The sequence below is a fragment of the Lactuca saligna genome, chromosome 9 (genome assembly GCF_052625555.1).
Source record: "Lactuca saligna cultivar CGN05327 chromosome 9, ASM5262555v1, whole genome shotgun sequence".
Taxonomy (NCBI): domain Eukaryota; kingdom Viridiplantae; phylum Streptophyta; class Magnoliopsida; order Asterales; family Asteraceae; genus Lactuca; species Lactuca saligna.
This window is the reverse complement of record NC_136425.1, coordinates 4,181,888-4,194,749: the sequence shown is the minus strand read 5'-3', so window position 1 is coordinate 4,194,749 and position 12,862 is coordinate 4,181,888. Positions and strand designations below refer to the sequence as shown.

The 12,862-nt window shown below is 31.1% G+C and overlaps 1 protein-coding gene across 2 annotated transcripts; it reads right to left on the bottom strand.

The window, feature by feature from the left end:
- Positions 1 to 6,651: 6,651 nt before the first annotated feature.
- LOC145014849 (sodium/hydrogen exchanger 3-like) lies at positions 6,652 to 10,879 on the bottom strand. 2 transcript variants are annotated; one of them, XM_078973283.1, is made up of 15 exons: positions 10,762 to 10,867; positions 10,614 to 10,683; positions 9,900 to 10,075; positions 9,696 to 9,814; positions 9,365 to 9,462; positions 9,037 to 9,096; positions 8,820 to 8,866; positions 8,534 to 8,728; positions 8,405 to 8,451; positions 8,249 to 8,315; positions 8,065 to 8,165; positions 7,887 to 7,988; positions 7,608 to 7,809; positions 7,450 to 7,533; positions 6,652 to 7,368 (listed from the first exon to the last, which is right to left on the bottom strand). In XM_078973283.1, exons 3-15 carry the CDS (start codon positions 10,065 to 10,067, stop codon positions 7,072 to 7,074), a joined length of 1,587 nt encoding a protein of 528 aa, XP_078829409.1. In that variant the 5' UTR covers positions 10,068 to 10,075; positions 10,614 to 10,683; positions 10,762 to 10,867; the 3' UTR covers positions 6,652 to 7,071. The 2 variants fall into 2 exon arrangements, with proteins under 2 accessions (XP_078829409.1, XP_078829408.1); XM_078973282.1 differs by having other exon boundaries at positions 10,614 to 10,879.
- Between the last annotated feature and the right edge of the window lie 1,983 nt (positions 10,880 to 12,862).

Here is a 12,862-nt window from a genome sequence, read left to right as displayed (position 1 = left end):
ATTTACCCAAAGATATTGTATAATTATTATCGACGATATATAAACACGCGAAAACTTATGCCCAATATATTTACACGTTTATAATCAAAACAAATACCTCAATAATGATTGATCTTTTTTATTTTTATATTTGAAATATTATCATGTGTTGTATATAAAAGCAACCATAATTTTAATAAAGTTAAACAATAACCGATTATATTATTATACGAACATAAAAAATGAATACTAAAATTTGTAATGAAATATATTATGTATTGTTTTTTATAATATAAAAAAAATTAAATATATTTTATAAATTTTCAGTTATTAATTATCTTTTCTTTAAAACGTTTTTTTTTTTTTTTTTTTTTTTTTTTTCATATTTGAAATTTCTCAAGATTATAATTTTAAGAAATTATCTTTGATAACTATTTCGCTTTATATAAAAGGAACCATAATTTTATTAAAGTTAAATAATAATTGTTTATATTATTATACGAACATAAAGAATGAATATTAAAATTTGTAATGAAATATACTATGTATGTATTGCTTTTATAATATAAAATCAATTTTAGAATATATATTATAAATTTTCAGTTTTTATTAAATTTTATTTTTATTAATTATTTTTTTAGTTATTAATTATATTTTCTTTAAAACGTTTTTTTTTTCATATTTGAAATTTTTCAGGATTATAATTTTATGCGATTATGTTTGATATATATATATATATATATATATATATATATATATATATATATATATATATATATATATATATATATATATATATATATATATATATATATATATATAGGTTCACGTTCACTTGAATTAACCAAAAAAAAATTAAAAAAATATCCCGTTTTTTTTTTTAATATGTAAAATATTCTAATAGAATATTACACTGTACATATTCTAAAAAATAATTTTAAAATACAAAATAAATGAAAAATCTAAAAAGTCTTTTTTTAAATATTATTTTCGGAACTTGAATTAACTAAAAAAATAATAAATAATAAAAAAAATCCAGTTTTTTTTTTTTTTTTTTTAAATACGTGAAATATTCTAATAGAATATTACACTGTACGTATTCTAAAAAATAATTTTAAAATGCAAAATAAATGAAAAAATAAAAAATTCTTTTTTTAAATATTATTTTCGAAACTTGATCTAACTAAAAAAAATGCATCTCACGGTATTACAAAATTAGACCGTGTCACATGAACTTAACCCTATATATATATATATATATATATATATATATATATATATATATATATATATATATATATATATATATATATATATATATATATATATATATATATTGTTGAATTCAACATGAAACTATTTCCAACCTTAGAACAAATAAACCAATTTTTTTCTTAACTTTTAGAACAATTTTTTCATCAAAAAAAAAATCTAAAAATATAGATATTTATAATTTTTTATCCTCCATCCATTGATATAAAATTTGATTAAAAAAATTGATCTTTTCAAATTCACACTCTGAATTTGTTCAGATTCACATTGTCAATCTGTGCAGATTCACACTGTGAATCGGAACAAATTCAGAGTGTGAATCTGAACAAATCAATTTTTTTATCAAATTTTGTATCAATGTATGGATATACAGTGAATTTGTGCAAATTCATGCAGCGAATTTATACAAAATTAATGATTTTTAGTCCAGATTCACAATAATAACAAAAAAGTTATAAAAAAACGGAAAGAAGATAAAAGTTATGAATTTTTATATTTTTAGAATTTTTTTTAGATAAATAATAGACAAAATTACACAAATGGTCCTAGTGTTGACTCAATTGGCCAACTTTGGTCCTTATAACAACTTTTGTGCGTAGATGGTCCCTGTAGTTTCAAAATCTTGCAAAGATAGTCTTTTTGACTAATGGTGTTAACTTTTTAAGTCTCGTATGAAATGACCAATTTGCCCTTCATGGCATAAAAACCATTTATGTAATTTGTTCCGGCCACAGGAACCATTTATGTTATTTTGTCTATTATTTATTATTTTTTATTTAATTTATTTATATTTCTATGATTTAGAAAAAAAATTTGATGTTTTGTTCGAATATATTCCTGATGTTTTTATACAAAAAAATTTTGCTTGTATTTTTTGATACTTTTTTCGTATAATTTTTTCTAACTTTTTTGACGTTTTATTCGAATATATTTACTAATATTTCTTTTGACTTTTTTCTTGAATAATTTCTTCAATTTTTTTGATGTTTTGTTAAAATATATTTTTTAATGATTTTTTTCATTTTATTTCTTTTTTTTTATATTTGCTAAAGATTTCATGGTCACGATAGTTATAATTCGTAACTTAATTAATTTACAATAATATTTTTCTATTTTTTTTGTTCTTTTAATATATATAATGGTATATAATAGTTATTTTTTATTCAAATATATAACTATATAACGCATATAAGGCTGTATAATTATTATTGTTGTAAAGCTTTTTATAAATATTTTTTTAATATATAAAAAACTTTGTTAAATATAAACATGATTTAATATAGATAGGCTAATCGTAACATGGACGCTCTAGTTAAGACTACGATACGGTAACTTATGTGTACCCAATTTATATTAATCATATTCATGTTTAACAAAAAATTGTATATTTTTTTTTATTAAAAATGTTTATAAAAAGATTTACAAAAATAATAATTATACAACCTCATATGTGTTATATAGTTATATATTTGAATTATAAAATATTAATACTTATAAAACCTTATCTATATTAAAGAACAAAGAAAGGAAAAAATGATTTTAAGTGAATTAAGTTAGGAGTTATCATTACAGTGACCATGAAATCTTTAATAAATACAAAGAAATTAAAGAACAAAGAAAGGAAAAAATGATTTTAAGTGAATTAAGTTAGGAGTTATCATTACAATGACCATGAAATCTTTAATAAATACAAAGAAACAAAATGTAGAAAAAAACATTAAAAAATATATTCCAACAAACAATAAAAAAATTAGAAGAAATTTGTAACATTCTAATGACGATGTATTTTCAATCTTAACCCTAAATATGAAGATAAATTGCATTTTAGCCCTTATGGATGGAAAGTGTTGCAAAATGGCCCATTATGTCATTTTTGTAATTTTGGGGATGAACTCACGTACGCTGAGAGTACGTGCCTGATCCACAAACCCTAATTTTTAGGGTTTGGACCCTATATAAACATCATTAACTCTCCAATGCTCACTCCTTCACCAGCCTCCAACCCTCATTTCATCAATTGCAACCCTAATCTTTTGTGTGTGTTCCTTTGAGCTTGAAAGTATGTGTTTGTGGTGCTTTTGAAGCAAGGAGAAGAGAGAAGCACCAACTTGGAAGATTAAGACCACATAGATCCAGGATCACCTCACCTCCAAGATTTATTTTGGGGTATAAAGTTTTGAACTTGATGATCATATCACTCGATCTTACTTATGCTAAAATCTATGCTTATTAGCCCCATATTCTTGGTTCTTTTAGGTATGAGCTACCCTATACCCAATGAGTTTTCCTTCTTGATTCTTTTGGTTCTTTTGGGTATGAGCTACCTAAGACCCTACTCCCACGTACGCCACGCTTACATGGGCACCTCCGCGACTAAACCAACGAGCCAGTACGCCCACCACACTCACAGAGTACGCCCAGCGTACTCGGCCAGGGACTAATTTGCAAGGATTTTTAAAATGAAAGTTAAAAGGAAAATACACGAAATGAAAATGTTACATTGGGACTCTTACCTTCCCTTAACTGAGTTTTCGTTCAACAACAGCTACTACTCTAATATCGGTGTGCCGCCTTTCGAGCTCCTCTATGGTAGGAAGTGTCACACCCCAGTATGTTGGGGAGAGGTTAGTCAAAGAGTCATGGGAATGGTTGAGGTAGTTCTTTAGACGACATATCTCATCCAACAGATCGGACAGAGACTTTAGACAGCTTAGAGTTGGCAGAAGAGTTATGCCAACAAGCGGCGATCTGAGTTGGAGTTCCATGTCAGGGATATAGTCTTACTGAAGTTATCACTCTGGAAGGGCATGATATGCTTCAGGAAGAGGGGCAAGTTGGGGCCCTGATATATTGGGCCATTTCGGGGTGATATCCATGGTTGGTAAGGTAGCGTACATATTAGATTTTCCTGAAGAACTTAGCCAAATCCACAACACCTTCTATATGTCTCAGCTTAGGAAGTGTGTGGCTGATGATACAACGGTGGTTCCGTTGGACGATGTTCAAGTTGATGATCACCTGACTTACATTAAGAGGCCAATAACGATCTTGGATCGAAAGACAAAGGCTTTGTGCAACAAGGCGGTGACTTTAGTTAAGGTTCAGTGGCGGCATCGGAAGGGTTCTGAATAGACTTGAGAACCCGAGTCTAAGATGCGGGAGCATTACCTAGAGTTGTTCACAACAACGAAATTTGAGGACGAAGTCCAGTTCAAGTGGGGGAGAATCGTAACACTTTGATGATCAGGTGTTTTCAATCTTAATCCTAAGTATGAAGATTAATTGCATTTTAGCCCTTATGCACGAAAAATGTTGCAAAATGGCCCATAGTGGCATTTTTGTAATTTTGGGGAACCTGATCCACAAACCCTAATTTTTAGGGTTTTGACCCAATATGAACATCATTAACTATCCAATGCTTACTCCTTCACCAGCCTCTAACCAACATTTCATCCATTGCAACCCTAATCTCTTCTGTGTGTTCCTTTAAGCTTGAAAGTGTGTGTTTGTGGTGCTTTTGAAGCAAGGAGAAGAGAGAAACACCAACTTGGAAGATCAAGACCACATAGATCGAGGACTACCTTACCTCCAAGCTTTATTTTGAGCTATAAAGTTCTAAACTTGATGATCATATCACTAGATCTTGTTTATGTTAAAAGTTGATAGTTATTACCCCCATATTTTTGGTTCTTTTGGGTATGAGCTACCCTAGACACAAAGAGTTGTCCTTCTGGAATTTTTAGGTTAGTTTACGTGATAAAAATGTGATATTTGACCTTCCTTTCACCCCATGCAAGTGTTGAGGTATCATAATGGGTTAAGAAGTTAGGGTTTTAACTCTTGGGAATTTTATAGCCATGCAACAACATAAAGTTGGAAACTTTATGGTGACGGACAATAGTTTAGGGTTAGATCTAAGAAATGGATGAAAAAAACTTAAAAGAATATGCTCTTAATAGAACGATTAATGGAAGGCCTCGTATGTTGGGCGTATAGATTGGTACGTTGAGCGTACAAGGTCAACCTTATGATTCTGGTCAAAGGCTGAGTATGCCCCACGCTCAGGCTGGGTACGCCCAACATACTCAGCTATGTTGACCAAAGTTTGAATTTTGACTTTTTTTACTTTGACCAATGTTTACCTAAAGGTATTTTAGGTAATTTGAGTGGTATTTGAGATTGGTCATTATTTGGCGTTTAGGTGACCAATTAAACTATCATTTGGAGCTATGTTTTGTCAAAGATCTTTTCATACTAAGAGGTGAGTTATCCTCACTGTAATTGCGAGTCGAAGGCACCAAAGCAGACCTAGTGGTTGATAACTTGTTTCATACTTTTTGTTGATATATTGAGCGTGCGATAGACCTGTATGACTAAGATAGCTACTAATAGGTGTTAGACTGGTAGACCTATAGGGCTATATGTGATTATTGGTTGTATGATTATCTATTTGTTGAGTATGCTTTTTGTCTATTATATATCGACATCTTATGCGGGTTGGGACTACTACTTTGTGTTGTCAGTTAATAGACAGGGGCATTTTAACCCGGAGGTTGTGAGCCAGGGTAATCCAACCAGGAGGTTGTGGACCCAGTATATGGTATGCAGGACAATCCAACCGAAAGGTTGTGGGCCATGGTCATCCAACCGAGAGGTTGTGGACCCATCATTCTAAATCTATGTATATTATATGTTGTGTGATGGTACTTTGAGGATCTCACTAAACTTTGGCTTACAGTTTCAGTTTATTGTTTCAGGTACTTCAGATGATTGTGAGAAAGCGAAGTCCTAATCGTGTACATCTTTCTATTTTCATGATATTGATTTTTGGGACACTCTGATATGACTTTACTTTTGAAACAATGGTCTTTTTGTAAACAATTATGGATATTGGTTGTTTTTTTTTTTTTTTTAATTTTAAATTTCTATGATTTTTGGAGTGTTATGCAATTATTCAAACAAAAAGTCAAAAGAAATATTAATAAATGTATTTGAAATAAATGTCAAAAAATTAGAAAAAATTATACGAACAAAATATCAAAAAATATAAGCAAAAAAAATATAAAAAAACATTAAATAATATATTCAAACAAAACATCAAAAAAATCTAAATCATAGTAATATAAATAGATTAAATAATAATAATAATAATAATAATAATAATAATAATAATAAATGACACTACATAAATGGTTCATAACATTGTTAGTCAAAAGGACTGTCTTTGTAAGATTTTAAAACCAGAGAGACCATCTATTTACACAATTGACGATTTGTCATAAGGACCATAGTTGGTCAATTGTGTCAACCACAAGTACCATTTATGTAATTTTGTTTAAATAATAAGATCTAAAACTTAAAAAAATAATGGTTCATTGATGAACTTTTGCTTTCTACATTTCAGGAAATTATACTTTTTCACAAAGCCTCCGTTTGACACTTTTTTATGTATAAGAAGTCGAAACTCGATACCTTCCATGTTCTAGCTGAAATTCCGATTTACATCTCTTATGTTAGGTTGTTAGCATGTTAGCACTTAGCAGTTAGACGATCGATAAAGAACCCCAAAGCAATACATCTATCTACCCTTTTTTTTTACTCTATAATGCTTTTTAACCCCTTAAAAGTATATAATTATAATACAACCGAAAAGACGTGTGTGTGTGTGTGTGTGTATATATATATATATATATATATATATATATATATATATATATATATATATATATGTGTGTGTGTGTGTGTGTGTGTACCAAAAGTATAAGAAGCAATCCAATTATGTACATCAACATAGTCCAGAGTCCATAGTGGTAGCCTGCATCAATGGATGACACCCATGTCACGGGTCCCGGTGGCTTGGGACACAAAGCCTCGACCCCCAAAAACAGGGCGCATAAACGCATCATCAAACTTTCTCCAATACTGATGAACCATGTTTGGAGGAGTATCTGGTAGCCTCTTTTCATTTCCGCTTTCTTCATGGTCAGGGTCAGGGTCAGGGTCATGCCCATCCCCATTTTGTAGAAGCGGCATACTACTTGATGAGTTTGGAGTAGATGGGTCTGTTTCATCTGGTAACAACCATCTTATAATCGGCTTTGTCAGCAATCCAAATACCTACACTTTGATCACTTGCTTAAAATAAATGTTTCTCACCAAATTACTAGTATTATTTACATGATGATTTTCAATGCTTACCACTGTACTGAAAAGAACAACAGTAATGGTGCTGGTGATCAGCAGCGCATTTGCAGGCTGAATAGTTTGCCCAGATCCAGTAAACTGCTGACATCAAATGTAGTTTGATTAGTATACAAAAAATTCCATGCTTAATTGATTTTTTTTTTTTTTTTTACCTTCTTATAAGCAAGTGCTACGGATACAGCACCTCGCATGAGACCAGCCCACCAAACGGTAACTTGCTGTTTAATCTTGATCTTTTCGTTCCTATTTTTTCGAATAAAGTTGGAGAATAATGACAGAGGGAACACAAAAGCTGCCCTTCCAACCATAATCAACCCAACCAGTATACCACTTGCACTAAATGATTTTCCAGGGCTGTATCAATTAAGACTTTGGTTTCAATTCAAAATGTTCATTGGATAGGATAACCAAATAAAGCTAGTGGTAGTTACCTATCCTCTATGAACCTCCATTTTTCAATATCTAACGAGTCCATTCCAACATACAGGAAGATAAACACCTCAGATATATACGACATTGTGGCAAAAGTATGCCTGCAGTCGACATTAGGTGAGTGAGCAAATTTAATAGAGTTTGGATTTGGATATGATTATGGTTACACACACTTACTTTGTGGTTACTTGTGAACTCAAAGTGATGTTATGCCATGCGTAGTGTGACATTACAATCCCACAAAAGAATACTGTAAGGATTCCGCTTAATTCAAACATCTGGAGATACATATATACAAATTAAGTTACTGTTTGAGATTTGACCAGGTGTCGTGAAAATGGAAAATATGGAATATGCTTACCTCAGCTGTAATGTATGAGAGGTAAGCCATGAGCATCATGAGAGCTATTTCACGATCAGTTGAATGCCTGGAAGTATTTTGAGACAACACTCATCAAAACTAGGATTTTGATTACTTAAAGAAAGCTGGAAACAAGAGATGGATTTGAGCATATGCCTTCCAAAGTATAATGTTCTGATGATGAATGAACATAGCAGCCCAACCTACAAAAGCAATGAAAAACTATCACATAAAGGTGAACTTAAAAAAAAAATAGCTATCAACATATAGATTAAAGAAGCTTACAAAAATTCCCAACAACGTGCTTAATACAAACAATGTCAAGAAACTGTAAGCAAATGTAAGGGCTTCAGTAGCATTAAAGTTGTTTAGGTCAAAACTGGTGATGGCATTGAAAAGTACCACAGATGTGGCATCATTCACCACACCCTCCCCAAACACTAGACTGTACAACAGTGGTGTTTCTTCTTGATTAAGCACCTGTTGACATGATATTGTTATATTTTTAGTATGTCATTCCTTTGAAGCTCATAATTTTTTTTTTTTTTTTTTTTTTTTAAAATGCATGTACCTGTAAGGCGCACACAGAATCTGTTGCAGAAAATATGGCTCCAAGTGCTACTCACAACAACACATAAAAAAATAGAGGAATTTTAGTAGAGACAAACATACATCTGTGGCTCAGCTTTATATCTTTATATGGAATCTATTCATCAATATAGCAATTTGGAATACCTAAAGCAACTATCCACATTAGTTTCATAACATGAGAAAAAGAGAATAAATACCAAGATAGTCCTTGATCTCGAGGTAACCAATGTCCAGTTTAGGGAACAAGAGTGTTGCACCTGAATTTTAAAAAAAAAAAAAAAAAAATCGTAATTCAAATTGAATATTTTGATGATCTTCATCATGGAGATAATAATCTAAGAGAGTATCATAAATACACTCCAAAGTCCAAAGAGACTTTCATACATTTTCCAATGATTTGAGCAAGCAGTTTGATAATTATTCTGATAATAGAGCTCAAAGCTATATGTGCTCTAAACTTATTAGAGCATACAAAACCAATCATTAACAAAAACAGAAGTTTAAAGCTATATATACAGAACATACCGTATGATATAATGGCAAAGGATATCAAAGTACCAATAGCTCCAAATAATGTAATGGTCATGAAATTGCGGAAAAACTGTTTCTTTTTCACCTGAAACCTGGTAATAATATTGCAGTGAAACCAAAAGTCTAAGTTACCCCCGACTACAGTCATATGTACTTTAAGAACTAAATGGACAAACAAACTTAGGCCTTGTTTAATAGTTGTTGATTGAGTACTAATCAAGGCCTGATTAAGTTAAGAGGCATATCATAGGCTATATTGTGGCATCAAACAGTTTGAATCTGACATATCCATTTAAATTTAAAAGTAGGAAGAATAGATACATACCCAGCATTGAAGATTATTGGTGGAAGGAGATATATAAAGAAAAACTCTTCCTGAAATTCCAATATGCGAGAGTTTTTACCACCAGAAGTTAGCAAAATAATGCATCCTGTGGCTAGACCCTGTGTCACAAGAAAATAATAGAAAATAAATCAAAAGCAAAAGGTAGTTTGTGCCTTGTGGTTGAAGCACGGATGACAGACTCACAATCAAAAGGGCTGTGACTGACTGATTGATCCACCGGGTTTTTTCAAGAAGATGACCGACCACTATGCAAGCACATAAAAGGGTTGCAAATAAGGCTATGCTGCGTACATACTCGTCCTCTGGATCCGATGTTGATAAACCTGAACTTGACCCCACATGGATACCCATATTACAACCTACCAAACAAAAACAAAATCCAAATTTCTCAACCATCTTTATCAACAAAACAAGATTGTTACCAAGAATCTTCATACATGATCAAGGAAATACTCCTTCACAATTGTGCTTTTGGTTTCAAATTAGTTATCAAACCCACAAACTATGTTGTCTACGTGTAATTTCTCCATGACGCTAAACAATTCATATCGACCCTCCAAACCCTAAAAATCGTCAACCAGATCTAAAAATGCGACATGCATCAATGTACCAACGGTTGCTGGGAGACGATTCCAATATAATAATCATGAAATTAGAAGTACAACTACAAACAATTAGATAATTACACACCTAAATTATAACAATGCTACTAATTAAAGTTTCAGGATGCTAAGCAGTCATCAACTCACGCTACACCTATTTGGCTTCAACTTTTTTATTTTTTTTTGCATTGTACTTGTTAAAGCCAAAAACTTGAACAAAATTCATTGAATTTTCACGCCATTACTTTACTAGAAACATGAAAATGAGCAAACAAGAGGAACAAAGACTTCGTACCTCAAAATCCGCAACCGATCGTAGAAAAATTCTTCAACTAAAAACAGAGTTAACAGACTTTTTCGTCAACCTAAGGTTTATAAAACTTCTTTTAATATAAATCGTTCAAGAAAATATGAACTTGAAGAAGAATTAGGGTTTTCTTAACGAGCAAGAGTGCAAGACGCGATGGAACAAGGCAACGAATCGTGGAAAGGCAGGCTTTTAAATACCGCGAAAGTGAAGAAGATGCTACTGCCGTGTTGCGTTAATATGGAATTTTGAGGGTTAGGTGTACATTGCAAAACTAGTCAAGATACTGGGTATTAAAAAGTCTACTAAAAGAAATATTAAATAGTAGATATAAATATATTTTTAACATTTTGAAAAAGAGAAACATATATTTTAAATTTAGAAGATAAATCTAGGGGTGTTTGTATTGGTTTTAAAGTGATTTTTGATTTTATCTTTTACAAAAAGTTCAAAAAGATGTTTGGGTAAAATGAAAATGACTTTTTAATCAACTTTTGCTATAGTGTAAATTCCAGCTTTTTGAAAAGTCACGAAATCGTGATTTTTCCTGACTTTTCACCAGCTAAAACATTAAATTACATTTATAACCCCATCTAAAAGTTAAAGCATGTCATTTTTAGTCCTTTTTAGTCATTTTACATGTAAAAGTTAAACCAAACATTTTAATTTTTTATTTTTTCTTTCAAAAGCTAATACAAACACATTTTAAAAAATAACTTTTAATAAAAATTCTTTTACAAAAATGACGTTTGCCTCACAAAAGCTAAGCCAAACCCCCTCCTAGATATTTAAAAATAGGGGCTGATTTTTTCACTCAAGAATTTTATTGGTCCACTGAAAAAAAAAATGTTTACCCCTCTATATAATTAATAATTAATGATTAATAAACAATAAAAAGAAAGATCGTTGGTTTCCTTTTTATACCATGCCATTCTTCCATGGAAGATTTTCTTCTATAGAATCACAAAAAGAAACAGCCGCAACAAAGGATTCAATCAATCCTGCAAGTTCAAATATTCACCATACTAGAAACTTACAATTGCTAAGTGTTTCTTTTAAAATGTTTATCACATTAGAAACTTACCATTGCAAAATAACCATAAAATTGATTTCCGTCTACATGCACAACATTGAAAAGAAAGCAACATTGATAGGTAATAAATCAATTAAGAAAAACAATTAAATGCTAAAAAGGAACTTCAAATAATCAAAGAACACCCTAGGTAATCAAATGATCTTCAGATGAACACACAAACACACATATATTGTTCAGTAATTGCCGATGAACACACAACAGAATTGCAGAGACACATTGGCGAGGATTCTTGGTCATGATGGATCTTCAGTTGGAGCAAACCGATATGATATGCAAATGAACACACATATACACTAACTGATTGGATCATAGACGATAACAAACACATCCACCATCGATTTTGGATGAATGGGTGGAAGGGATCGTCAATTTTTTGAGCATACCAACGAGAATTCTAGGTCACCGAGTGGTGATGGAGTGGGAGGATGATGCAACATAGATGTATATAAGTTCACTCCATTTGAAAGTAAGAGGAAGAAACTGCTGAAGAGTGACGAAGTAGCACCGACTGAATAAACATCGGTGAAGGAGAAATGAGAAAATGGTGTCTCCATTGTTTGTCATTTGGAATTTAGGATATTTCTATCTTCATTATTTTTTAATTAAATAAAAGGGTATAAATGTCATATAAGTTTTTGAGTAAATTGCACAAATGGTCCTATGGTTTAGGGTAATTTGAACATTTGGTCCTTAATTTATTTTTTTAACTTGGAAGGTCTTTAATGTTTGTTTTTGTTACGCGTTTGGTCCCTGTTTTACCTAAAAAAAACATATTTTGTCATTGATTTTTTAATTTATTTAAATAAACTCACTCCAACCCAAACTCACCTCCCTCATCTTATCTTACCTACCCCACTATTTTTTCTCTATTTAAATAATAATCTCTTTAGGTAAGACAAAGATCAAGCATGTAACAAAAACAAATTGTAGGGACTTTCCGAATTAAAAAATAAGTTAGAGACCAAGCGCGTAAATTACCTCAAACCATAGGGACCAATCGTGTAATTTACTCTAACTTTTTCTTCCGTGGACGAAGTAAATTTCTATGTGGCAAAATCATGACCGTTAAAATATCATCATCAAGATAATATTTCGAAATTTGTAGAGATGTTAAAAATTATTTCCATCTAAAAAAATCTAA

Excerpts from the sequence above, each read along its gene's own strand:
- LOC145014849 (XM_078973282.1), bottom strand. The coding sequence starts at position 10,067 with ATGGGTATCCATGTGGGGTCAAGTTCAGGTTTATCAACATCGGATCCA. Across the intron at positions 9,815-9,899 it reads CAGTCACAGCCCTTTTGATT|GGTCTAGCCACAGGATGCAT; the intron begins GTGAGTCTGTCA and ends CTTGTGACACAG. Across the intron at positions 7,534-7,607 it reads TAGCACTTGCTTATAAGAAG|TTTACTGGATCTGGGCAAAC; the intron begins GTAAAAAAAAAA and ends TGATGTCAGCAG.